The 26370-nt window shown below is 41.3% G+C and overlaps 1 protein-coding gene and 1 long non-coding RNA gene across 2 annotated transcripts in view; one reads left to right on the plus strand and one right to left on the minus strand.

Moving 5' to 3' along the window:
- Positions 1 to 430: 430 nt before the first annotated feature.
- On the plus strand, positions 431 to 25555 carry LOC141511080 (uncharacterized). Its single transcript, XM_074220389.1, has 5 exons — positions 431 to 720; positions 2546 to 2672; positions 3139 to 3234; positions 20068 to 20162; positions 20638 to 25555. The coding sequence occupies exons 1-5, from the start codon at positions 448 to 450 to the stop codon at positions 22147 to 22149; spliced, it is 2103 nt and encodes a 700-aa protein (XP_074076490.1). The 5' UTR covers positions 431 to 447; the 3' UTR covers positions 22150 to 25555.
- Positions 1457 to 26370, minus strand: part of LOC141511670 (uncharacterized) — a 35638-nt gene continuing 10724 nt past the window's right edge. Inside the window, exons 3-4 of the long non-coding RNA XR_012475362.1 lie at positions 4124 to 4220; positions 1457 to 1656 (exon numbers count right to left, since the gene is read on the minus strand). This is a non-coding gene — a long non-coding RNA (uncharacterized LOC141511670). The remainder of the gene's footprint in view (positions 1657 to 4123; positions 4221 to 26370) is intronic.

Below are 26370 nucleotides of genomic sequence, written 5' to 3' on the forward strand. Positions count from 1 at the left end.
GGCCGCCCCCCGCTCCGCGTGGAAGAGGAGGACCCTTGTCCCGGTCCGTGGAGCGAGTCCGCTCCTCTCTCCCCGTCCGCCAGACATTTCTGGGGCGAGAAGGGAACGAGGAGCGCAAGACTCCATTTCCCAGGATGCCTTGCCGAGCCCGCAAACACCGATGCATTCTGGGAGGAGTCCAGAAGGGGCCTGCGCAGGCGCAGCGGCTGCGGCCCCGCCCTTCTGCCCTCCTACCGCGACCGACGTCGTCCGTACAGACCGGCGCTCTGCGGTCCTCAGCCCGGAGCCGGGCTCGAGGTTCCAGCGGACCCCGCGGCGCCCCGTTGCATTCTGGGTAGTGTAGTTTTTACGTTCCCTGCGCGCAGGCTCCGGATGGCGCATGCGTCCCGTCCTCGCGCCGCCTGAGAGCCGCCGCGCCTTGGGGGTCCTGGGAGCGTCGGGGGGTGAATGCGGGCGGGGGGCCCCCCCGCTGTCAGCGCCCCCCCAGGAGCCCCCGGGGCCCGTCCTCCCCTCCCGGGGAGAGGGGCAGCCCATGGCGAGCGCCCCCTGCACTGTAGGAAGCAGCTCCCGCGGGCCCCCCGAAGCCCCCCAGGCGCCCGGACCCCGGAGCTGAGCAGCCGCGGCTGCCGGCGGGGGAGGGGAGGCCGGGGGCGCCGCTCAGGGCCCCTCCCCGCCGGCATGGACCAGAGCGAGGCCGAGCCCAGGCCCCCCGGGCCCCAGGTGAGGCCCCGAAGGGCACCGGCCCCTCCTCCGGGGACGGACGCCCCCCCGGGGGTCTGCTGCCCACTCCCCTGGGAGGGGGGGCCCACCGCTTCCCCGCCCCGGCCTCAGTGTCCCTATCTGTCCGAAGGGCTGGAGCAGGTCAAGACAGACTCAGGCAGAGGGCCGGGCCTGGACTCAGAAGCGGGGGGCTGGGGGCCGAAGAGGCAGAGACCCCGCGGGGCGGCCCGGAGCTGCAGGGACCCCTCGTGGCACAGAGAGGGAGCCTGAGACCAAGAGAAGGGGTCGCCCCGGGCCCCCTGCCTCAGCCCCCCTTACCCCAGACGGGGCCAGCTCAGCGCAGACTCAGGTCTCTGGCTCCGCTGGGGGGGCAGCAGAGGAAGGAGCCCCAGCTCAGCATCCGAGGCTCCCCGCTCCCCTTCTTACCCTCCCCCAGGGCAGCCCTTTCTAGACTCCTCACCCCCGTGGCATCCTTAGGGGTGGCGGGCGGTGCAGAGCAAGAAGCTCTGAGTTCAGATCCCGCCTCAGACACCACCTAGACGTGTGCCTCACACGCTGTGCCTGCCTCAGTTTCCTTGACTGTAAAATGGAAATGAGGTCCCTCCCAGGATGGCTGTAAGGGCCCAGTGAGAGAACCACGGTGGGGGTCGGCACTGTGGCTGGCAAACAGACGGTGCTCTCGAGATGCTGCTTCCTCCCTCCCCCATCCACGTTTCCCCAGGTTTCCTGCCTCCGTCTCCGCCAATCCCACCATCCTCCCTTTAAGCCCAACAGAGGTGGGCCTTGAACCTGAGACCCTGCCCCCGTCCCTCCCTGCCAGCCCCCAGGAGCCACTGAGGCACTCCATCACCCACCTGGATCCTTTGAAATGTCCCGGGTTTCATTTTCTTTCATCGTCTACACCTCGGAATGTCTCTACATGGCCCAGCCTGACCCCTGGAGAGGAAACGGCTCTTTTGTCCCCTCCTCTTCCCATCAGGAGTGGTCACAGCCCTGTTTCCCTTTACCATGCTCTCCATCCAGTCTTGGCATCACTGCCCTACATGCACGCAGCTGCCAGACCCTCCTCTTTCCATCCCCTCCCGAGAGCCAGCCTCCAGACGATTGGAAGAGCGGGCAGATGCTCCCCCATGGTCCCCCCTACACCCCCAACCCCTACCAAGGAGGGGGAAGACCTCCCTCCTCTCTCTCTTACTCTGCCACAGCCCTTCCGGGCTTCTGAGGGACACCACCTTGGTCCACTTCTACTGCATGGACAAGAATGGGGAATGTCGTGTTCTCTGAGGATGATTGTGTGAATGTGAGTGTGTGTGTGATTGAGTGGTTGTGTGAGTGTGTCTGTGTAAGTGTGAGAGTGTGTATGTGTGTGACAGGTGATGAGATGCCCTTTTTTGGCTGGAGACGACAAGCTGGAGCTGCGTTTCCTCCCTCTGGTTTGTTAATGAAACTCCCCAGGACACGGTGCAGGAAACATGGGTGCGAGCAGTGGCACTGGCCAGGCTGCTCCTCTTAGAAATGAGTCTTCTGTTGAGCAGGAATGTCAGGGATCGCACCTGAATACAGGGCTCACATTGGGCCCTGAACCAGAAAGTGGGGACGATTGAGTCACTCGGGCCTTCAGACTGCAGGCAGCATTTGCTGGGCCTCACATGAAGGGTTTTCCCAGGTAAATAGAACAGTCAAGGACACTGGCCTTGAGACCCAAATGAGGCTCAGCCCTTTCCTGGCAAGCTTCCACCAGCTGTGGGAGCTGCTCTCCCCAGGGTTTGTCCCCAGGAATCAGGACAGGAGACTCCTGGCTAAGGGGATGCATTGGACATTTCAGGAGTCAGTGACCTTCCCGGACGTGGCCGTGCACTTCACCTGGGAGGAGTGGAGCCGCCTGGACCCTGCCCAGAGGGCCTTGTACCGGGAGGTGATGCTGGAGAACTTTGAGAACCTCGTCTCCCTGGGTAAGGACACCCCTCTCTCCTTTGGGCCAGGATCTGAGCACCAGCCTGGCCGCTTCTGCCTCTCCCTCAGCAGTCACCAGTAGGTGACACATGAACTCTCCTGAACTGGGCCCATTGACTGGGGGAAGATCCTGGAAGCTGTTTCTGTTCTTTGTGCCTAGAAGGGCTTGGCCTTTTGTGGGGGCTGCCTCTTCATTTTCCCGGCCGTGATGCTCTGGCCTCCCAACTCTCTGTCTCCCCAGGTCTAGCTTGCTCCATCCAAGGGCCCAAGTGGACGTGAGAATGTCCTCTCCTCTTGGCAGGGAGTGGTCAGTGAATCAGTGGTCTCTCTGAGTCCCAATTAGAGCTGTCTCTGTCCCTATAGAGAGGATGAGCCACAGCTTCTGGGGAGAAAAAGGGACCCGGGGGACTTCTGAGATGGGTTTTTCTCTCTCCAGAATGTCTTCATTTCTCTCCCCATGACCAGGACTTCCGGTTTTGAAACCAGATGTGATCTCCCGACTGGAGAGAGGAGAAGCTCCATGGGTTCTCAAGGGCATGGCCCCAAGAGACCTTGACCTAGGTGAGTGACAGGAGGGAGAATTGATGGAACTCATGGCAGGCAGGGCATCCTCCCCCAAGGGCCGATCCTGGGATGAAGTGAGCCTTCTGGTGGGTGCTGGTTGTTTCTGTTTCTTCTCTTGAGAAGTGTCTCTGTATAATAATTATTTAAACCTATTCAAACCTCAGGGTCAGGATGAAGTCCTGTCTGACTCTGATGTGTCTCTCTTTTTTTTTTTTTGGTGTTTGTCCTTCATTTCCTTTTTTAAAAGAATTTTTATTTATTTCAGGCAGTGGCGTTAAGTGACTTGCCCAAGGTCACACAGCTAGGTAATTATTAAGTATCTGAGGCGGGATTTGAACTCACATCCTCCTGACTCCAGGGCTAGTACTCCATCCACTTAGCCACCCACTCTGTTGTGTCTTAAAGATGTTCTCTTCTGACATCCTCCAGAGACCCCCTTGTCAGTCTGGGGGCCCAGGTTAAGGGCTGACCCCCCGTCTAGAGGACGCAGAGTGGTCTAGAGCTCCAAGAAGCCAAGTCCTTCCTTTCTAGAATACTGACAGTAATGACATGTCTGCGGGTAGATGAGATGAAAAACAAACAAGCAAGGCAAGAGTGAGGGTTTGCTGGCCCTGTTTCATGAAGCCTCTTGGGCCTTTCCATGGTTTGGCCTCCATCTGATCCAGCTGCCTTGGGATCACAGCTGGACTTGAGCTCCTCTTCTGGCTTGATCTCCTGTCTGACTGATGCTGTATTCTTGGGGTCCTCCCTGTATCTGTTTCTCCATCCATGTCCTTCAGGGGTCTCATACAACTGGCATTCAGTCCCTAGAGAAATGGCACATCCCTCTTTTCCTCCCTCTTTAACATTCCCTCGAGAAACCATGTTTAAAATAATGCTCTCTTACCTCAAGTCCAGCAGGAGAATTCCCTTTCTGCTCCTCAAGGAGCCTTTCCTTTCATCCTGAGCCTCTGACTCAATAGAGCCTTGACTCACAGGTTTTCCTTTGAGAAACAAGCAAAGAAATTGGTGAGTTGGGGCTAAGCCATGTTGGCAGGGAGAGGATGTTATCAAAATGGTGACAGCATTTCTGAGCACTACTTATCTGCTAGTGACAAGGGTTTGAGGAAGCTTCCAGAGATGCTTCTAATGACATCATTGGACTCTGATAAACAGCTACATCAGTACAAAGTCAGAAATAGGTGAGGGAGATGGCAAATAGACCTGGCTCAGACCTGTCTGGTGGGTCAGGTGTAGAATGGGAACAAATTGGACACTATCTTGGGAACCTTGAACCACGTCATGGAAAGGATGTTCAGCCAGGATGCAGCATTGATCTCAGCCTCAACCTCGGTGACCCCTGATCACAGCCATGGCTGTGTACCAGCTTGAAGCCAGGAATGTCTCCTGCACCACCCTCTGCCTTCAATGGAAGGAAAAACTGCCTTCACCTGCCTTGGGATGACAGCGACCTTGTCTGGTCCACAGACAAAGCCCTCTGTCTCTGGGCTCCCATTGCTTTCTCTGGCTGTTGCCCTTACATTCTCCCTCCTCTGCCCAGCAGTGGATCTCTGTGTCCTCTTCTTCAGGACGTCTTACCCAGCACCCTTTCCTTCCAGGGTCTTCACACTGCTGACTCTCTACAGTTTCTCCCATCTCTTTGTTAGGAGGTGTTTGCCTATGGTCTCCTGACAGCTAGGACTGATTTGGTTTTTCTCCTCTCTTTGTATCTCTGGCACATTCAATGCTAGTCAACTAGCTCTGAAAAGTAGAGTCACAGAGGTCCAGGCTTTGTAGTCAGCACCACAGTCCCTCATGCCTTTGTTGTTTTGTTTTTCACAAGGCAATGGGGTTACGTGAATTGCCCAAGGTCATAGAGCTAGGTAATTATTAAGGTCTGAGTAGGTGATTATTAAGTGTCTGAGACTGGATTTGAACTCAGGCCCTTCCAACTCCAGGGCTGATGCTCTATCCACTGTGCCACCTAGATGCCCCCTCCCCCATGCTTTTGTGTATATCTCTGGTTCTTCTCTCTTTTTATTAGTTTAGATGAGCTAGTTTCAGGTGTCAGCTCTTGTCCCCCACTCTCCTTTCTTCTTATTTGAATAGACTTCTGCCCATATGCCTGGATTACATGAGATAATTTTCCTTAACCGTCCCTTCCCTTCTCTCCTCCCCTCCCCTCAGTGTATGTCCCTTTCCCTCTCTTTCTATTTTTCTTTTAAGATCATCAAGTCACAACACAACCCCTCCCAGGCCTTGTCCAATGGGATCCCCTCTATAATCTCTGATGATGTTAGGGTTCAAAGGGGACACATCATTGTTGTCCCATAGTTGGACACAGGCAGGCAGTTTATCCTTGGGTAGTCACTTATCACTGTTCATTCTGTTTACTTTTTTTTTTTTTGTTTCTCTTCACTCCTGTTTTGAAGTTCAAAGATTCTCCTTAGGTCTGGCCTTTTTTAAATCAAGATTGCTGCAAAGTCTTTCTCTCTTTCTCTCATTTTTTCCCTTTGTGGGATTAGCCAGCTCTGCTCTCTAAGTTATTCTTGGTTAAATGTAAAATAAGGACTCCACAGGATTTACCAGCAGGTTAGTTCATTCATCTCTAAGAAGGCAGTGTTTTTACTCCATCACAAATAAAGTGCAAATGAAGCTTAGAGAGATACAGAATTCTTGACTCAGTAAGAAGGCAGATGAAATTCAGTTTTATACTCATAGTTAACAAATCAAAGTGTTTTTATGTTGGCCCAAGGACTATTTATGGGTCGGAGACCTATGGTGCTTCTCAGCTATTCAGTGCTGTGGCAATCACATTGATTAGTGAAAAGGACATGATCCTGGAGAGATAGGCTGAACACTTTTATAGTGTTCTTAACAGACTGTCATTAATCAATATGCAAACATTGACCATATACCTTAGGTTGAAGTCAGTCTTCTCCAAACAAGTTTCCAACTGAACAAGAGGTTTGGTCCTCTCCCTTGGCAAATTCTATTCCAGCTGGGATTTATAATGTGTGCATTGGGAGTTCATTGCTCATACAAGAGATAACCTTTTATGGGTTATATGGCAAGAGGAAGTTATCCCCCAGGAATTCAAGGATGCCTCTACTATCCATCTCTATAAAGGGAAAGGGAATCAATTATCCTGTGGCAATCATGGTGGGAGGAGGGTGGCATCTCTCTTTCTCTCTTAGTCATTGCTGGTAAGATTCTTGCCAGAGCCCTCCTCAGAAGCCTGATCCTTCACCTGGAAGATGATCACCCCTCGGAGAGTCAGTGTGGCTTCAGAAAGAGTAGAGGAACAATTGATACGTTTGCTGCCCAACATCTCCAGGAGAAATGCCATGAACAGAATGGAAGTCTGAATACAATATTTGTGGATCTGACCAAGGCCTTTGATTCCATCAGTTGGGGGATCTTTTGAAGATTATGGCAAAATGTGGTTACCCAGAGAAGTTCATCAATTGTGCATCAGTTTGGAAAGGCTCTGAACCAAGACCAAAGTGGAGGGAGGATTGATGCAGGATCTTTTGTTTGCAGATGGTTGTACTCTCAATGCAGCCTCTGAAGCGGAGATGCAACGAAGTCTGGATCGATTCTCTGCTGCTTGTGCTCATTTTGGTCTAACAAGGAACTCCGAAGAAACCCAGGTGCTTCATCAGCCAGCACCACACCATCCATATGTGGAACCATTCACTACAGCAAATAGGGAAATTTTGGAGACTGGACAAGGTCACTTAGGTGGGCAGTGTGTTTTTCAGGACTGTACACATAGATGATGAACTAGCCAGAGCTAACTGGCTGTTTAAGTTGCTCAAAGGAAAGCATGGGAGAGAAGAGGTATTAGACCAACCACCAGACTGAAGGTCTTCAGAACTGCTGTGCTGATCTCATTGCTATGTGCCTGTGAAACCTAGACAGTCTACCAAGCAAACTGAATCACTTCCATTTAAATTGTCTTAGAAGAAGATTCTGAAGATCACCTGGGAGGAGAAGGTACTGGATACTGAGTTTCTCAAGGTGAACTGCCAAGCATTTAGACTCTTCTGAAGAGAGGGCTTCTCCGATAGGCTGGCCAAATATACACTTGCCTAAAAGATTATTTTAAGAAAGCATTCACGGAAGGCAATTGCTCACTTTGAGCTCAGGAAAAAGCAATACAAGGTCACTCTCTGAAAACCTTTGGAATTGATTGCATTATATAGGAGGCACTGGCTCAGGACCAACCAGCATATGATGTGCTTATATCAAAGAAGGCACTGGGCTCTCTAAGCCAAGCAGAATTGTAGTAGCTCAAAGAAACATGAAGTACACAAATTAGAGACATTTCCATTCCATGTGTTCATATGGACAATTTATGCCCAACCTGTGGTAGAGCCTTCTAAACTTGTATTGATCTGATTAGTCACAGTTGGACACACTGTGCCTAGACTCTCATAGAGTGAAGTCATTTTGTTCCTCTTTGCGAATGAAGGACAGCAACCAACCAGTCAGTCATTCTTGGCTGTAAGCCCATATCTATCCCTTGTCTTCTGGCATATTGTATTCCAACTTCTCTGTTCTTTCATAGTGGTGACTTCTAAATCACGTGTGGTCCTGATTGTACCTCCTCTAGGAGCAAATATTTTTGATGACTACTACTAACAGAATTTGAATTCTAGGTATACCATTCTTAGTGAAAGAAGGAGGATGAAAGGTAGTTTTGATTTTATGAAATTGAAAAGCTTTAATAAAAACAAAATGAAAGCAGCATAAAAAGTAAGAATTACTTAGGAGGGGAGGAAAATATTGCATCAAATGAATCTTAAGAATTGTGGGATTAAAGAATTTCATGTTGTATTGGGAATTAGCCCAAATAGAATAAAACATCTGAAAATAGAAGGTATCCCCCAGGAAGTTATTCTCCAGAATTCCTTGTGAGTCCACCCCTAGGCATGCATATTATGCAATCCATTATCTACACCACTGACTCCAGACTTTTTTGTTCATACATCCCTATCAGTAAAACATGTTGAACAGGCACTCTGATCTAGGGGTGTGTGTGTGTGTGTGTGTGTGTGTGTGTGTGTGTGTGTGTATTTGTGGTTTATTATATACTGTACTAATATATATATTATGCATCAATATTTAATAGGGTATGTCATATATACATATGCATACATATATCATATATTCACATAGGCACACTCATACACATGTGCCATGTATATGTAGTTAGATAGGTTATGTAGTGAATAGAGCCTAGAGTCTGGAAGATCTGAGTTCAAATTTGATCTCACCTACTTATGACCTGTGTGTCCCTGGACAAATCACTTTCCTTTCTTTGGCTCAGTTTCCTGAACTCACATTGCTTCTCTTCTTGGTTTTGTGTAGATCAAATGAAATAATATATTTTAAGTGTTTGGCCAGAACTTGGCATGTAGTAAGTGCTTGTGGGTTGATAATTATTCCTGGCATCCTTATTGTTATTAAGCATATACAAAAAAAGTTTTAAAGTGGAGAAAGGAAAGTTTTAAATTATTTTATTATGAATTTTAAATATAATTAGGTTTATTTAAGCATTTATCATTCAAATGGTTAATATTTTGGTGAGAGAAAAGTTTACGAATATGATTCATTTCTTTTTAGTAATTTTTCAGTTAATTAAATCACTGTCAAAAGCTGACTAGATGAATATTTCTTTAATTTATTTAAATTTCTTTAAAATATTTTTCATAGTTATACTTTTTTTTAAGATTTTGTAAAAACTTAAGTCCTGCTCCCTTTCCCTTCCCCACCTATTGAGAAGGAAAGCAATATGATGTGAAGTCATGCAAAATGTATCCCCATTCATTCTGCACTGATTTCATCAATGCTCTCTGGAGGTAGATAGCAGTTTTCATTATGAGTCCTTCAGGATTGTTTTGAACAATTGTACTGATTGGAGTAGCTAAGTGTTTCACAGTTGATCATCGCAGTATTGCTCATATAGTAGTATAAAGTATTCTCTAGATTCTGCTCACTTCACTTTGTTTCAGTTCATATGAGTCTTCTCAGGAGCTTTGAGTTGGCAAATTCTTGTTTCTTAGGAATTATTTTCTTCAGTGAGATTTTTGTGCCTCTTCTTTGATTTAGTCTATTCTGTTGTTTTCTTCAGGTGTGTGTGTGTGTGTGTGTGTGTGTGTGTGTGTGTGTGTTTCTGTTTTCATATTTTCCTTCAGTTTTCCCTCAGCTACTCATAGATGTTTAAAATCAAGTTGTTGTTGCTGTTGTTGTTTTGTTCTTTCTTTGGCTCTTTCAGGAATTCTTACTGGGTTTAGGTCCACTTCAGTTTTCTTTGGGTCCTTGATTGTAGATGTTTCAACAGTGTTGTCTTCTTTTGTGTTTATGTCCTACTCTTCCTTGCCACCATAGTAGGTTTTCATGGTTAATAAATTAGCTGTTTACTAATTTTTTTCAGCCTCTTCCTTGACTGAATTTTATGCAAAAAATTGGACTCTACTCCCTTAGGGTAGAAAGCACTGTCCCAAACTTAAGACATTTTTGTGCAACTATTTTCAAAGCTAGTTCTATGGGTTTGTAAGTATTTGGTGTTTCCAAGGTGGTGTGATCTGGGGAGAGGTGTAGTCTCTGCTCTTCTTGTCTGGGCTCTGGTTTTTACCACAGGAAGGGCCCTTAGTTACCTGTAGTCACAGGTGCTAGTGCTCCTCCCAGCCTTGGAACTACAACTGAGAACTGTGTATGGGCAGCAGAGCAGTCAGTCAGTACCCAGTGACAGCAAAGGGTCTCCTGTAATGCCTTTCTGACTAGTTGTTTGACCTTCTTCCTCTTTCTGAACCAAGATTCTTGAAGCTGCTGCTGCAGCTGTTATTGTGGTTGCCTCCATTTCCCACTGCTGGTGTTGCCCCTTCCAGGGCTCCAGACAGGCTTCCACTCCTGTTCGATAGACCTCTCCTGCACCTGTCCTGGAAAATGCCTCACCCTGACCCTCTGCTGCTCCAGAATTTTATCTGAGACATTATTTTAGGGTTGTTTGGAGGGGAGTGATGGTGGAGTTTGGCTGAGTGCTTCATCTACTCTGCTACCTTGACTCCATCTGAATCTCTTTTTTTAAAAGATACCCAATATATCCTCAGTTGATAAATGGTTAAAGGATATGAACAGAAGGCATTTAGAGGAAGAAATCAAAGCTATATATAGTTTTGTGAAAAAATGCTGTAAATCATTATTGACTAGATATACACAAATTAAAATAACTTTAAAATACCATTTTGCACCCATCAGACTAGCTAAAATGTTGAAAGGGGAAGTGACAAATGTTGGAGGAGATGTGGAAAACTTTAGGACACTGATCCAAACATTTTGGGGAGCAGTCTGGAATTATGCCCAAGATTTATAAAATTGCTCATACCTTTTGATGCAGTAATACCACTTTTAGGTCTGTTTCACAATGTGATGAGGGGAAAAGGAAAAGAACCTATATGCTTTAAAATATTCATAGCATGGGGGCAGCTAGGTGGCGGAGTGGATAAAGCACTGGCCCTGGAGTCAGGAGTACCTGGGTTCAAATCTGGTCTCAGACACTTAATAATCACCTAGCTGTGTGGCCTTGGGCAAGCCACTTAACCCCATTTGCCTTGCAAAAACCTAAAAAAAAAATATTCATAGCAGGGGCAGTTAGATGGTGCAGTGTATGGAGCACTGATCCTGGAGTCAGGAGGACCTGAGTTCAAATCCAACCTCAGACACTTAATTACCTAGCTGTGTGGCCTTGGGCAAATCACTTAACCCCATTGCCTTGCAAAAACAAAAAAGTAAAACAAAAACAATTTTAAAATATCCATAGCAGCTTTTTTATAGTAGCAAAGAAATAGAAATTGAAGGGATTCACCAATTGGAGAATGACTGAAATAAGTTATGGTTTATGGTTGTGATGGAATACTATTTGCTGTAAAAAATGATGCATTCATTGCTTTTAGAAAAGCATGGAAAGATTTACATGAAATAATGAAGTGAAATGAACAGAACCAAGATAATGTTGTATACAGTAATATCAATATTGTTTAAAGGGTCAACATGAATAACCAAGTTATTCTAGTCTCTATGAGTATTCAAATCAACTATTAAATATTTATGAAGAAAAACATCACCTCCAGATAAAGAACTGATATGGGAATTTTGTGTACTATAGTTTCATATATACATATCTGTGTCCAGTGTTGACCTTCTCTGGTATGTGTTTTTGGGGGTGGGGATAAAGCTTGGAACCTAAATTGAACCCTAAAAAACTCATTAAAAGTTACCCAATAGGACTTCTGGGCAAGATGGCAGAGAAAAGACAGGCACTGTGCTAATGTCTCCTGGTTTCCCCTCAAAAATAACATCAAAGAAACCTCTTAACAGAAATTTGATTGACAAAACCCAGAAAAAGAAGCTAGGAGAAGAGCACCTACCACCAAGGACTGTCTCAAGGAACTATGGGTGAACCAGGAGTGGAGAGCAGAGAGCCAATGCTGGGGAGGGGAGAGGGGGAATGGGAGGAACAGAGTGAAGTTAGAGGACTGGCCTTAGCTGTAAGAGGCTTTAGTGAGTAGTGGATCCAAGGACCAACTTTAGCCACTGAATCTTTGTCTGGGGGAGCAGAGGTCTGGTGAGTCCCAGATGGACTGGAGTTTGAGTTCCAGCACAGAGAGTTCCAGAGCATGACTGGACATTGATCCACTGGGCTTGGAGGCCCAGAGCTCCATACTTTTAGGGGCACCCTCTTCCCAGAACAAATAGTAACAGCCTCCCCTGAACCCTCAGGTTTAGGAACAGACTTCTCTATGCCAAAAGGGAGATTAACTATCTCCCCCAAGGCCCAGCTCACATTGTTCAAGGATAATTCAAGTCTTGCTGCTGCCCCTCACCCCCTCCAGGGCTAAGGAGAGGACCTCAAACACTCCAGAGAAAGCAACCAGCACCCTCTACTGGCTGACCTACTTGGAGTTACTAAGTCAAGTGAACAAAGCCTCTAGGATCTTAAAAAGCAAACCTCTGAGAGCCAGCTACCCGCCCCCCCAACACAAGATGAAAAAAGGCCAGAGAAAAGGGGGCCCATGGAGAAGTACTTAGACAGATTCTAACCCAGAGAGATCTAGCACTGTTGAGGAGAATATGAATTGTTCTCCACTCCAGAAAGACTTCCTTGAAGAAATCAGGAAGGAGTTTAAAAATCAATTGGAGGGGCGGCTAGGTGGCACAGTGAATAGAGCATCGACCCTGGAGTCAGGAGTACCTGAGTTCAAATCCAGCCTCAGACACATAATAATTACCTAGCTGTGTGGCCTTGGGCAAGCCACTTAACCCCATTGCCTTGCAAAAAAACCTAAAAAAAATCAATTGAAAAAGCTGGGAAAAGAAACCTCAAGAGAAAATTAACGACTTGCAACAAGAAAACAAACCCTTGGAAAATACAATTGGACAAATACAAAATGAAAATAATTCTCTCACTACACTTGGGGGTGACTAGGTGGCACAGTAGATAGAGTACCGGCCCTGGAGGCAGGAAGACCTGAGTTCAAATCTGGCCTCAGACACTTAATTACCTAGCTGTGTGACCTTGGGCAAGTAATTTACTCCACTGCCTTGCAAAAAAAAACAAAAAACAAAACTACATTTGGGCAAATTGAAAACTCCTTCAAAAATAGAATTGACCAATGGGAAAAGGAGTTGCAAGCAACTGAAGCAAATGAAGAAAATTCTTCTCTTAAAAAAGAATGGAATCTGTGGAAATTATTGACTTCATGAGACAACAAGATTCTGTTAAAATCAAAAAAATTGAAAAAAATAGAAGAAAATGTAAAATACCTTATCAGCAAAACCACTGACCTCAAGAATAGGTCGAGGAGGGGCAACCTGGGAATTATAGGTCTTCCTGAAAACATTGAAGAGAAAAAAAAGCCTGGATTTAATATTACAAGATTTAGTGATGGAAAGCTGCCCTGATATCATGGAACCAGAAGGCAAAATAGTTATTGAAAGAATACATCAATCCCCTCTGGAAAGGAATCCTACAATGAAAACACCAAGGAATCTTGTGGCCAAATTCCATAACTATCAGATAAAAGAAAATCCTGCAAGCAGCCAGAAAGAAACAATTTAAAGCCACAGTAAGGATTATGCAGGACCTGGCTGTTTCAACATTAAGGGATTAAAGGGCCTGGAATGAGATATTCCAAAGAGCAAGGGAGCTTGGAATGCAACCAAGAATCCACTATCCAGCAAAACTGAGCCTTTTCTTCCAGGGGGAAATGATGGTCATTTAATGAAATAGGAGACTTCCAACTTTTCCTGATGAAAAGACTAGAACTGGGGCCGCTAGGTGGTGCAGTGGATAAAGCACCAGCCTTGGAGTCAGGAGTACCTGGGTTCAAATCTGGCCTCAGACACTTAATAATTACCTAGCTGTGTGGCCTTGGGCAAGGCACTTAACCCCATTTGCCTTGAAAAAAAAAACCTAAAAAAAGACTAGAACTAAATAGAAAATTTGGACATCAGGAGACTTGAGACGCATGAAAAGGTTAAAGAAAAAGGGTAAAGGAAAAATGCTATCCTATAAGATGAAACAGGCTATATCTGCACCTGGGAGAAAGATTCTAACTCTCAAGAATGGTAACTCTATTAGAGAGAATATACTTAGCCAGAAGTGAGGGACACCCATGACTTATCCATGACTCTGATAGAATGATTTAAAAATAATATCTCCCTAAAAAAGGGGGAACAATAAAGAGGGAGGATGGAGGAAATTGAATGAGGTGAATCACATTATATAAAGAGGTACAAATGACCTATTGCACTTGAGGGAAAGAAAGGAGGAGGTGAGAACTGCCTGAATCTTACTTATTAGATTAGGCCTAAAGTTTACATACACACACTCAGTTGAGAAATTTACCTTATCTTTCAAATACTGAAAGGGGGTAGGGGGAGGAAAAGAGGAACCAACAGGAGGAAGAAGGGGCAAAGGGAAAGGGGAAAGAAAGGGGAGGGGGATTGGATACAAGGGGGCAAACACACTGAAGGTGGTGGTATTCAGAAATAAAATACTGGGGAATATGGAAAAAGTGAAAAAAAGGGGAAAATATAAACAGAGGGAAGATAGCATAGAGGACAATAAAGAGTTAGTAATTGTAACTTTGAATGTGAATAAGATGAACTTTCCCACAAAATGTAAGCAAATAGCAGATTGGATTAAAAACTAGAATCCTACAATATGCTGCTTACAAGAAACTCATTTAAAGTAGAGAGATACCTACAGAGTAATGGTAAACAGTTGGAGCAAAATATATTTTGCTTCAGCTGAAGTGAAAAAAGCAGGGGTAGCAATCCTTGTCTCAGATGAAGAGACTCATTAAAAGAGAAAAGGAAGTCTGTCATCACATTCAACTGAGATCAGTGTATACCATGGAAACAATGGTATACTAACATGCCTTCTGTGGGGGTGGGGGGAGGGAAACAAGAATGGGGAGGGGAATTGTAAAACTCAAAATAAAGAAAATCTTTCCCCCAAAAAGAGATAAGGAAGGAAGCTATATCCTTCTAAAAGGTACCACGGACAATGAAGCAATTTCAATACTAGATATGTATACACGAAGTCGTATAGCATCCAAATTTTTAGAGAAGTTGAATGAGTTACAGGAAGACATACAGCAAAACTCTACTGGTGGGTGACCTCAACCTCCCACTCTCAGATTTAGATAAATCTAAACATAAAAATAAGAAAGAAGTTTAAGGAGATAAATAAAATGTTAGAAAACCTAGACATGATAGAACTTTGGAAAAAGTTGAATGGGAATAGAAAGGAATATACTGTTTTTCCTGCAGTACTTAGCACTTACACAAAAATTGACCACGTACTAGGGCATAAAAACTTAATAATCAAATGCAAAAATGCAGAAATAGTGAAACATCCTCCTCAGATCATAATGCAATAAAAATCCCATGCAATAATGGGCCAGGGAGAGAGAGATCTAAAACTAATTGGAAACTAAATAATCTCATTTTAAAGAATGAGTGAATCAAACAACAAATTATAGAAAGAATTAATGATTTCATCCTAGAAAATGACAATAATGAGACAACATATCAAAACTTATGGGATATACTCAAGGCAGCTGTTGGGATATATTATAATCTTTAGAGTTTCTATGAATGAATTAGAGAAAGAAGAAATCAATGAACTAAACATGCAACTAAAAAAAATTGAGATAGAACAAATGAAACCCCCCCAATTAAATACCAAATTAGAAATTCTGAAAAATTAAAGGAGAAATTAATAAAACTGAAAATAAGAAAACTATTGAATTAATAAATAAAACCAAGAGTTGGTTTTATGAAAAAAATAAAATTGATGAACCTCTAGTTAATTTGATTTTTAAAAAAAGAATATAGAAAACCAAATTACCAGTATCATAAATGAAAAAGGTGAATTTACCACCAATGAGGAGGAAATTAAAATAACTGTGGAATCATTTTGTCCAACTGTATGCTAATAAATTTGATAATCTAAGTGAAATGGATGAATATTTGTAAAAATATAAGTAGCCCAGGTTAAATGAAGAGGAGATTAAATACCTAAACAACCCTATCTCAGAAAAAAGAAATTCAACAAGCCATCACTGAACTCCCTAAGAAAAAATATCCAGGGCTAGACAGATTCACAGGTGAATTCTATCAAACATTTAAGGAACCATTGGTTCCAATTCCATATAAACTCTTTGGCAAATAGGTGGGGACAGAACTCAACCTAACTCTTTCTATGACATCATTATGGTGCTGATACCTGAACAAGGAAGAGTCAAAACAGAGAAAGAAAATTATAGATCTATCTCCCTAAAAACATAGTTGCAAAAATCTTAAATAAAATATTAGCAAAGCAATTATAACAAGTTATCACTAGGATAATACACTATAACCAAGCAGGATTTATCCCAGGAATGCAGGGTTTAGGAAAACTGTTAATTTAATTAACTATATCAATAACAAACCTGTCAGAAATCATATGATTATATCAATAGATGCTGAAAAATCCTTTGACAAAATACAACACCCATTCTTACTAAAAACACTGGAAAGCATAGGCATATGGATTGTTCCTTAGAATGATGAATAATATCTATCTGAAACCATCAACAAGCATTAAATGCAACAGGGATAGGCTAGAGGCATTCCCAATAACATCAGAGGTGAAACAAAGATGCCTATTATCACCACTACTATTCAATATTGTGAATAAGCAATAAGAAGAAAAATAAATTGAAGGAATTAGAATTGGGAAGGAAGAAACAAAACTCTCACTCTTTGCAGATGATATGATGGTCTACCTAGAGATCCTAAAAATTCATCTAAAAAACTTTTAGAAACAATGAGCAACTTTGGCAAAGTCACAGGATATAAAATAAACCCCTCATAAGTCCTTAGGATTTATATATATGTGTATATATATATACACATATATATAAACTAGCAAGATACAGCAGCAAGACCCAGAAAGAGAAATCCCAATCAAAATAACTAAGAAATAGAGTGGTAGATCAGTAGAACAGACTAGGTGCAATAGCAGGAAATGATTATAGTAATCTGCTGTTTGATAAACCCAAAGAGTCCAGCTGTTGGGATAAAAACTCTCTCTCTGATAAAAACTGTTGGGAAAATGAAGTTAGTATGGCAGAAACTTAGATTAGACACACACCTCACACCCTATACCAAGATTAGATCAAAATGGATACAAGATTTACACATAAAAGACAACAACATAAGCAAACTAGGAGATCAAGGAATAGTTTATCTGTCAGATCTATGGAAAGGGGAGCAGTTTATGACCAAGGAAGAGATGGAGAACATCATTAAAAACAAGCTAGATAATTTTGATTACATAAAATTAAAAAGCTTTTACACATACAAAACCACTGTAAGCAAGATCAAAAGAAATGTAACAAATTGGGAAACAATTTTTACAACTAGATTTCTGACAAAGGACTCATTTCTAAAATATATAGAGAACTGAGTCAAATTATAAAAAAAAAACCAAGCCATTCCCCAATTGACAAATCATCAAAGGATATGTGGAGGCAATTTACAAATGAGGAAATCAAAGTGACCCATAGTCATATTGAAAAATTGCTCTAAATCAATACTTATTAGAGAAATGCAAATTAAAGCATCTCTGAGGTACCACATTATACTTCTCAGACTGTATAATATGACCAGAAAGAACCATGATCAATGTTGGAAGGGATGTGGGAAATCTGGGATACTAATATAGTATTGGTGGAGCTGTGAACTTATCCAATCTCTTTCTGGAGAGCAATTTGGAATTACGCCCGAAGGGCAACAAAAATGTGCATACCCTTTGATCCAGCAATACCATTACTGGGTCTATACCCTGAAGAGATCATAACAAAAGGGGAAAAATGTCACTTGTACAAAAATATTCATAGTAGCCCTGTTTGTGGTGGCAAAGAATTGGAAATTGATGTTGATCGAGATGAGCAGAACCAGAAGAACATTGTACACCCTAACAGCAACATGGGCTTGATGCTCAATCTTAATGGACTTGCTCATTCCATCAGTGCAACAATCAGGGATAATTTTGGGGGTATCTGTGATGGAGAATACCATCCAAATCCAGAGAAAGAATTGTGGAGTTTGAACAAAGACCAAAGATTATTATTACCTCTAATTTTTTTTTAAAAAAATTGTTATTATGTAATTTTTCTCTTATTTTTTTTCCTTAAGGATATGATTTCTCTCTCTCAATACACTCATTTTAGGTCAATGTATAGCATGGAAATAATGTAAAGGCTAATATATTGCTTTCTATGGGGGTGGGTGGGAGGAGGAAGTGAGATTGTGGAAAAATTTGTAAAACTCACAAATAAATAAAAATTTTAAAAAGTTACCCAATACTAATTAACCAGTAGTTTAGTGAGCATCACCCTCACCATGAGTATATCACAGTGTCATTACTACACTGTACCCAAGTGAATTGTTTATGGTTTTCAGTATCTGATGTTCTTTCATCTCCATGGTTCTGTTGAGTGAATTGTTTCATATCTTCAATTCCTGTTTATATTTGGATATTTCTTTATGTGTGAGGAATACCTTGAAGGTCTCAGTCATAGAGTGCAGAAAGGGAATAATGATTGTATGATGACAGTGGATGGATCTTTTGGGGCCTAGTTTTGCAGGCTTTTAAATGTCAATGAGATTTTATATTTGGTCTCAGCAGTAGGAAAAAGCCACGAATGCTGAGGATTAGAAACTCAGTGATTTTGTTTTAGACAAACTTGTCAGTTGTACATAGGATGAATTCAAGCAGGGAGATACTTGAAGCAGGAGGGCCAGTTATAAGACCATTGTAATAATCAAGGCATGAGGTAATGAGGGCCAGTGAGACAGAGACAACATGTTTTTGCCCCTGCTTGAATAAGTTAGAGAAATGAGTCTGAACCTGCAGGACTAGAAGTGTGGTGATGCCCACAATAGAAACAGAGAAAGTGGAAAGAAGCATGCAGGAGAACAGTCTACCTACCCACCCATAGGAAGGAGAGGAAGGAGCAGGCAGAGAATGGCATCACTCTCACCTGAACACCCACAAAATGAACAGGGGAGGGTTTGGGGTAAAGATCACATAATGAGATCTGGGATAAAGATCTCAACCCATCCGGATATGCATCCTCATCCAGGATGGCTCATTGTACTGGAACCCAGACCTGAATCTCAGAAAGGTGCCTAGGAACCAGCTACCTGATGATCATAAGTATCCAGTTCATGTTGGGCTCTTTTGCTGTATTGTATTTCCCCTTCTCCACTTTTGTTATTTTTGCTATGTTAGATAGGAAAGTGGGATACAGTAGTTAGGGGCTACCACAGCACACAGTGTGAAGTTTGTAGAAAGAAGACATGAGCTCAAGTCTAACCTCACACATTTCCAGTGTGACCCTAGCCAAGTCACTTAACTTCCATCTCAGTTTCCTCATTTGTAAAATAAGGATAATGACAGCATTTACTTCCCAGGGTTGTTGTGAAAATCAAATCAGATAATGTTTGAAAAGTCTTTTTACAAACATTAAAGAGATGTAAAATTCCAATTACTACTAAAATAAAATCAGAAATTAAGATGATTTAAAAACCAAAGATTTCAATAAAACTTTAAAAATGGTTATTCTGAGCCTAATTTTACTTTTTTCTAATCTATTTTATCAAGGAAATGTTGGAGATAGTTTTTAACTGGATTTCAGCAAAGCACTTGATAAAAGTTTTCATATCTTTTTCTTCTGGGAGATATGGAAATTATTGAATCCTAGAACCAAAGAGTAGTTATTAAGTTAGAATTAAGTTGACCAGAATCTCCAAAGAGGTGTGTCTTCAGAAAGAAAAAAATATATCTTCTCTTTCCTGGAATGTTCCCAATATCTGTTTTCATTAGCTTTAAAGAGAAATTTACTAAGAAATCCTCTAAAAGCATTAAAATGTCATTGATGCCTTTTGTTCTTATATCACCTTTATTTCTCAATCTTTCCTGCCTGCCCTACTTGTGCAGAATGTTACAAGTTATAGAAAATAATATAAAAAAGATGGGGATGATTGGGTATTAATGTGGTGGAAGCACTTCAACAGTCTGTCTGTAGGCGTTTTTCAGTGTATTTGAATGTAATTCATTCAATTCTGATGAATGAGGTTTTCCATTACCCCTCCTCAGCAACTTGGGTTTTCAATGCCCCACATCAATGTTCTGTGTTTTTCAACTTAATCATCATTCTCATAGTTAAATAATTCTTCTTCCTTGATCAGGTAAAAATGAATATTGACTTTTTTGATTTCCTTCAGGGTCCCTTCACCAGGAACAGCAATGTGAAACCACGGATCCAGCTATACAACACACTATTTGTCTGACAGCATCTTTCCAGGCGAATCTGCAAAAGGTTGGTCTTGGGGATGGCAAAGTGCTCAGAGAACTTGGGAATGTGATTTCAGTTTAGGTTAGTAGCAGAGAGAGAATGAAGAGAAATGGATTAGATCAGATCAGATCAGGTGTAGGTCGAAGTTCCCTCCAAGAAATAGTTGTAATAATATGACTGAATTCAGAACATTTGGGAGCTGTTGCAGTTTGGGATCAATCATTATAAATACGACATCCTTGACCAGAAAAAAAAACTACATATAGTTTTTTAGCTATAATAGAATGTCTTTAGGTAAAATACGTTATAAAGCCAACAAATAGAGAAATTCCTTCATTTAACACCCAGTCCATAATGCATTTCCTAGACTTTTGGACTTGAGAAGGCTTAAGAAAAAAGGGCATTTCTTTCAATTAGAGAATACTTGCTAGAAGAGAAATTCTGGGAGTGTAATGGATGCTGGAAAGCCTTCATTAATAGTTTCTGCTTTCTTTTACAGGAAATGATTCATACTGGAGAGAAACAGTGTAAATTTAAAGAAAACAAGAAAGCCTTTAGGCATTTGGGAAGCCCTAATGATTATCATAAAATTTATACTCAAAAGAAAATCCATCTTTTTCATGAATCAGGGAGAAATTTTCTTCTACATGAGAAAGCACATGTTGGGAAAGAATCCTTTAATTCTAATGAATGTGAAAAAACCTTTCAATGGGGGTGTAAACTAGGTGCACATCACAAAATTTATACTGTACAGAAACCCTTTGAATGTAGTGAATGTGGGAAAAACTTCAGCCAAAGGTCATCACTTATTTCACACCAGAGAATTCACACGGGCAATAAACCCTTTGAGTGTAATGAATGCAGGAAGGCCTTTTACAACAAATCTCAGCTTACTGTACATCAGAGAATTCATACAGGAGAGAAACCCTTTGAATGTAAGGAATGTGGGAAGAACTTTAGCCTGAAATCATCACTTATTTCACATCAGAGAATTCATACTGGAGAAAAACCCTTTGAATGTAATGAATGTGGAAAAAACTTTAGCCAGAGATCATCTCTCATTTCTCATCAGAGAATCCACACTGGAGAAAAGCCCTTTGAGTGTAATGAATGTGGGAAAAATTTTAGCCAAAGATCATCACTCACTTCTCATCTGAGCATTCATACAGGAAAAAAAGCCTTCACTTGCAATGAATGTGGAAGAGCCTTCTATGATAAATCCCAACTTATTTTACATCAGAGAATTCATACTGGCGAGAAAACCTTTTTATGTAATGACTGTGGGAAATCCTTCTACAGAAGATCTCAACTTACTGAACACCAGAGAATTCATACTGGTGAGAAACCTTTTGAGTGTATTGAATGTGGAAAAAATTTCACAGTAAGATCATCCCTTATTCAGCACCAGAAAATTCACACTGGAGAGAAACCCTTTGAGTGCACTGAATGTGGGAAAGCCTTCTACAACAAATCTCATTTTACTGAGCATCAGAGAATTCATACTGGAGAGAAACCCTTTAAGTGTAATGAATGTGGAAAGAACTTCAGCCTAAGATCATCACTTATATCACATAAGAGAATTCATACTGGAGAGAAGCCCTTTGAGTGTAATGAATGTGGAAAAAATTTCAACCAGAGGTCATCACTTATTAAACATCAGAGAACACATTCTGGAGAAAAACCCTTTGAATGTACTGATTGTTGGAAAAACTTCAGCTGGAAGTCATCCCTTATTTCACATCAGAGAATTCATACAGGAGAGAAACCCTTTGAATGTAATGAATGTGAGAAAGCCTATTATAACAGATCTCAGCTTACTGTACATCAGAGAACTCACACTAGAAGAAAATCTTTTGCGTGTCCAGAATGTGGGAAAAACTTTAGTGAGAGATCATCATTTATTAAACATCAGAAAATTCATACAGGAGAGAAACATTTTGAGTACAATGAATTTGGAAACTCTATCATTTATTGCTCATCAGATAATTCATTCTGGACAGGAACCCTTTAAGGGAAATTATTGAGAAATAATTTCACTATAAATCTCAGTTTTAATGAATATCAGAAAATTCAGAGAATTGTAGTGGAGACAAACCCATTATATACAATTATGGAGAAAGCTTTCACCTGAAAAGATTCCTTTACTGACCATCAGCATTCATACTTTTGAGTGTTATAAATCTGGAAAACTTGAGCCAGAGGTCATCACTGATCAAACATAAGAATTCATACCATGCCAAGGAGGCAACTAGGTGGTCCAGTGGGTAGAGTTCTGTCTTTAGAGCCAGGAAGACTTGAGTTTAGATTTTGTTTCAAAGATTTCCTAATTGCGAGTCACTGCACACATTACTTACCCTCTCTCAAGCTCAGTTGTTATCTATAAAATGGTGGATTATGGATTTAGTGGTTCCTAAAGTCATTTCCAACTCTAAATCTGTAATCCCATGAGAAAAATCCTATTTAGGTAATTAATGTAGGAAAACTTTTCTAAAATGAAGAAAATTACCAAAGCAGAATTCTTGCTAGGGGTTAAGTTAATCCCAGAATGAATACGAGAAAGCCTTCAGTTATTCTTCATGATTGACTATGTTAGAGATCTCATTTTTGAGAAAATACATTCAAACAATGAATATGGAATCTTCAGCCAGAACACCTTACTGATAAACTCCACAAAGGCAATTAAATGAGAAAATCATTAGCCCTAGTTGAACCCTTTCAGAAAAAGGGTTAGAGAATTAATACAGAATAAAAAGATTATGCAATCAAAAGAGAATTCCTTTTATTGCATTGTGAACAGCTTTATTTTGTATCTTCTTATATGCTCTAACAACATCCAACTGACAGAAAACTCATAAACATGTTGAGCTCATGACTGGTCAGCCTCTGGCCTTGGGGGCAAGGTATGTTTCAGAGGAGGGAATGCAAAGAGTCAAATTTTCTTTGCATTGGCCATGGGGATTCATGGAGCACTCTTATCTTTTGGTTGATTTTGGAGAAGAACTGAGGGATGGGAAGGTTACCTAAAAGGATTAGTCATGACTGCTCTTTTTCATTATACATCTCTAGAAATGAACGATGTGCCCCGCCCCCCCCAGCTACAATTCAGTAACCATGGTGATGTGGTATTGTTAATGGTATGTTGGACTTGGAACCAGTGAGATTTGGGTTTGTATCCTGCCCCAGAAACTTCTGTGTGTAACTATGCAAGCATTTCCTGTTCTGAATAAAGGAGCTCAATGACTTCATAGATATATCTATGATTTTCACAAATTCAGACTATAGAGATATAATGATGGGAAAAACAACACAGCAGGCTGCCATTTGTTCAATGCTTGAAAGTCAAGAATGCTGAGTTGCGGCTAGGTGATGCAGTGGATAGAGCACTGTCCCTGGAGTCAGGAAGACCTGAGTTCAGATTTGGCCTCAGACACTTAATAATTACCTAGCTGTGTGGCCTTGGGCAAGCCACTTAACCCCATCTGCCTTACAAAAAACAAAACCCTAAAAAAAAGAATGCTGAGTCCTTACTCAATATAAGGTTTTGTGGTATTTGGGGAGAAAAGAAGCTGCATCTTCCTTTGGACCTCCTCACTGCAGTATATCAACTGGCTCTACATAGCAGTGGAGTTGCACAAGTCAGTGCCCCTGGGGAGATCTCTGCAGAATCAATAGCAATTAAACTACTATTTAAAAAAAAAATCTTTGTTTTTAAAAACAAGTGGAAGTATTCAGATGAGTGTATATAAGTGCATTCACATCTTACAATGTTTTACTGATGATTTGTTTTGTATTGTCATTTCAGACCAGAGCTCTTTTCCCTTTTCACAGCCTCCTCATAAAAGTCTGACTTGAAAAGTTGATAAGGATCTGACAGATCAATGCTGTGTGAGCCTTTCTGCAATAAGGAGCTTATCAAAGTATGTGAATGGCCAGTTTTCAAATGGAGAAACAGTATATCAACCACCACCTGAAAAAATGTTCCAAATCTCTGCTATTTGAAAGAATTCAAATGAAAATAGTGTCTTACTGAGAAATTGATTGCTGCTGCCAGCTTGCACATTGATTGGGGAACCACAAATTAGCATTATCCCTATTATATTGTATTTTTATTTATTTTGTTGAACATTTCTCAATTGCATTTTATTTTGGTTCTCCACATTTGTGGGCTGCTTGCAAGTTTGATTCCTCTGTCCTACGACATGCATGAAATTGGCAAAAGATAATGAAAAGTGACAAAATTAAATATTGGCATGTTTGTGGCAAAACAGATATGCTGTTGACATAGCTTAGAGTTGTGAATTGTTTAAATGATAATATTCACCAAGAAATTCTTTTTAATAAAACCTTTGGAATGTTTTCTATTTACTTCGCTAAAATCATTTTCTTTTTTCTCTTTTAATATGAAATCTGTTGAGTGTCTAGCCCCTTCATTTACAAAAAGAATATCATAGGCCCTTAATGGCTCTTTGCCCTATTATACAAGAAGACTAGGCCTTTTAACTAGTAAAGGCCAAGTTGTTTAGGGTTGAAACCACTTTGGCAATCCTCTACTCACTTACCAAAGTGGTTTTCCTAAAATACTGTCTTAACTCCAGTTGGTACCTAAATCCTATCCACCTTCATGACCCGACCCCTTCTTATTTTCTTATACATTGCTTTCTTCCACACTCCCTAGGGTCCAGCTACACTGATGTCATTTTGTTCCTTACCCCTGCCTGACTCACCCATTTCCATCCTCCAGTTTTATCCTGGCTTTCTGCCATGCCTCTTCATCTCCTTGGTTTCCTTCGGGATTCAAGACAAATCCCACCACCTGCAGGAACACTTTTCTACTGTTAGTGCCTTCTCTTTTAGCATTACCTTTTCTCCATTCTGTTTCTCTCTTGTCTGACTATGTTCTATACAGTGTCTACCCCATTAGACTATGAGCTCCTTGGGGACAGGGATCTTTTTTTGTTTTGTCTCACAAGTTCTTAGCAATTGCCTTAGGAAATGTTAACAAATGTTTGTTGGATTTTGGGTTGCCATGACTTGTACGTATGCTATTTTTTTTAATTTTGCAAATATATATAAATTTTCTAACCATTTTTTGATGTTAAACTTGTAATATAGTGAGAGAAATCTTCCCATCTTCAAAATGATGATTTCTTTGGTGTGTTCACCTGGATCCATATGGTCTAATACACCTGGATCATAAATAAGATATAACTAGGAGACACCACAGTGCACAGAATGCTGGACTTGGAGAAAGGAAGACCTGAGTTCAAATCCAGCTCGATACTTCCTAGCCTTATGACCATGGTCAAGTCACTTAACAGCTGCTTCAGTTTCCTCATCTATAAAATGGGAATAATAACAACATCTACCTCTCTGAGCTGTTGTGAGGACTGAATAAGCTGGCTTTTATAAAGAGCTTAATTGAGTTTCTGGTCGACATTCAATAAATGTTTATAACCTTCCTTCTTAATATGCTTTGTATAATGATAGATGAAATGAAGGTCCTTATCCCATTTAGTTCACTTTACACATAAGCAATCCCAAGGTGTAGTTCTCAGAGTAGCAATGCTTTGTGAGTCACTAACCTAGGATCCTAAGAATGAAGGATAATTAACATACAGAAGATTCAATCTTTTCTATTAAATAATTAAAAGGGAGAAAACGAAGAAACCATGTTTAGAGCTGTTACCACCCTCCTTATAACCCCCGAATTAATCTGAATGCAGTCTTAGAGGTTTGCAGCACCCCTGTCTCCAACTTTCTTGAGGCCAAGTTGGCTGGAAAGATGTGAAAAATGTGAATTTCATATATTCATTTTTGTATAAGGGCTTACTCCTCTTCTCCTCCCTAGCATGGCTACTATTTACCACAGTATCGTTTGTTTAGAGAGACATTTATCTCCAAATTTAGGAATTATAATTCCTAAGGAGGTTCAGATACATTATTTTTGCCTTAAGGGACAAAATCTTATAAATCTAGAGGAGTGGCACTGATTCAGTAGCCCACTATTTGACTAATCCAAAGAAAATGCTTACAGAAGGACTTGTGATTTGACAAGAACTGCTAGGAAAACTAGACAACATTTTGGTAGAAAATTGATTCAGAATGAATTCAGAGTATACCATACTGAGTTCCAATAACTACACAATGTGAAAGGCAAATCAGTTTTTTTCTTAAGAATGGAAAGAGCAATCTTTTACATTTATAACTTGGGGGGGCAGAAGCAATCAAAAAA

This window comes from Macrotis lagotis, chromosome 1 (genome assembly GCF_037893015.1).
Source record: "Macrotis lagotis isolate mMagLag1 chromosome 1, bilby.v1.9.chrom.fasta, whole genome shotgun sequence".
NCBI lineage: Eukaryota > Metazoa > Chordata > Mammalia > Peramelemorphia > Peramelidae > Macrotis > Macrotis lagotis.

Coding starts and splice junctions, on each gene's coding strand:
- LOC141511080 (XM_074220389.1), top strand. CDS start 448: ATGCGGGCGGGGGGCCCCCCCGCTGTCAGCGCCCCCCCAGGAGCCCCC. Junction 721..2,545: donor CCAGGCCCCCCGGGCCCCAG/GTGAGGCCCCGA, acceptor TGGACATTTCAG/GAGTCAGTGACCTTCCCGGA. Junction 2,673..3,138: donor TGAGAACCTCGTCTCCCTGG/GTAAGGACACCC, acceptor CCCCATGACCAG/GACTTCCGGTTTTGAAACCA.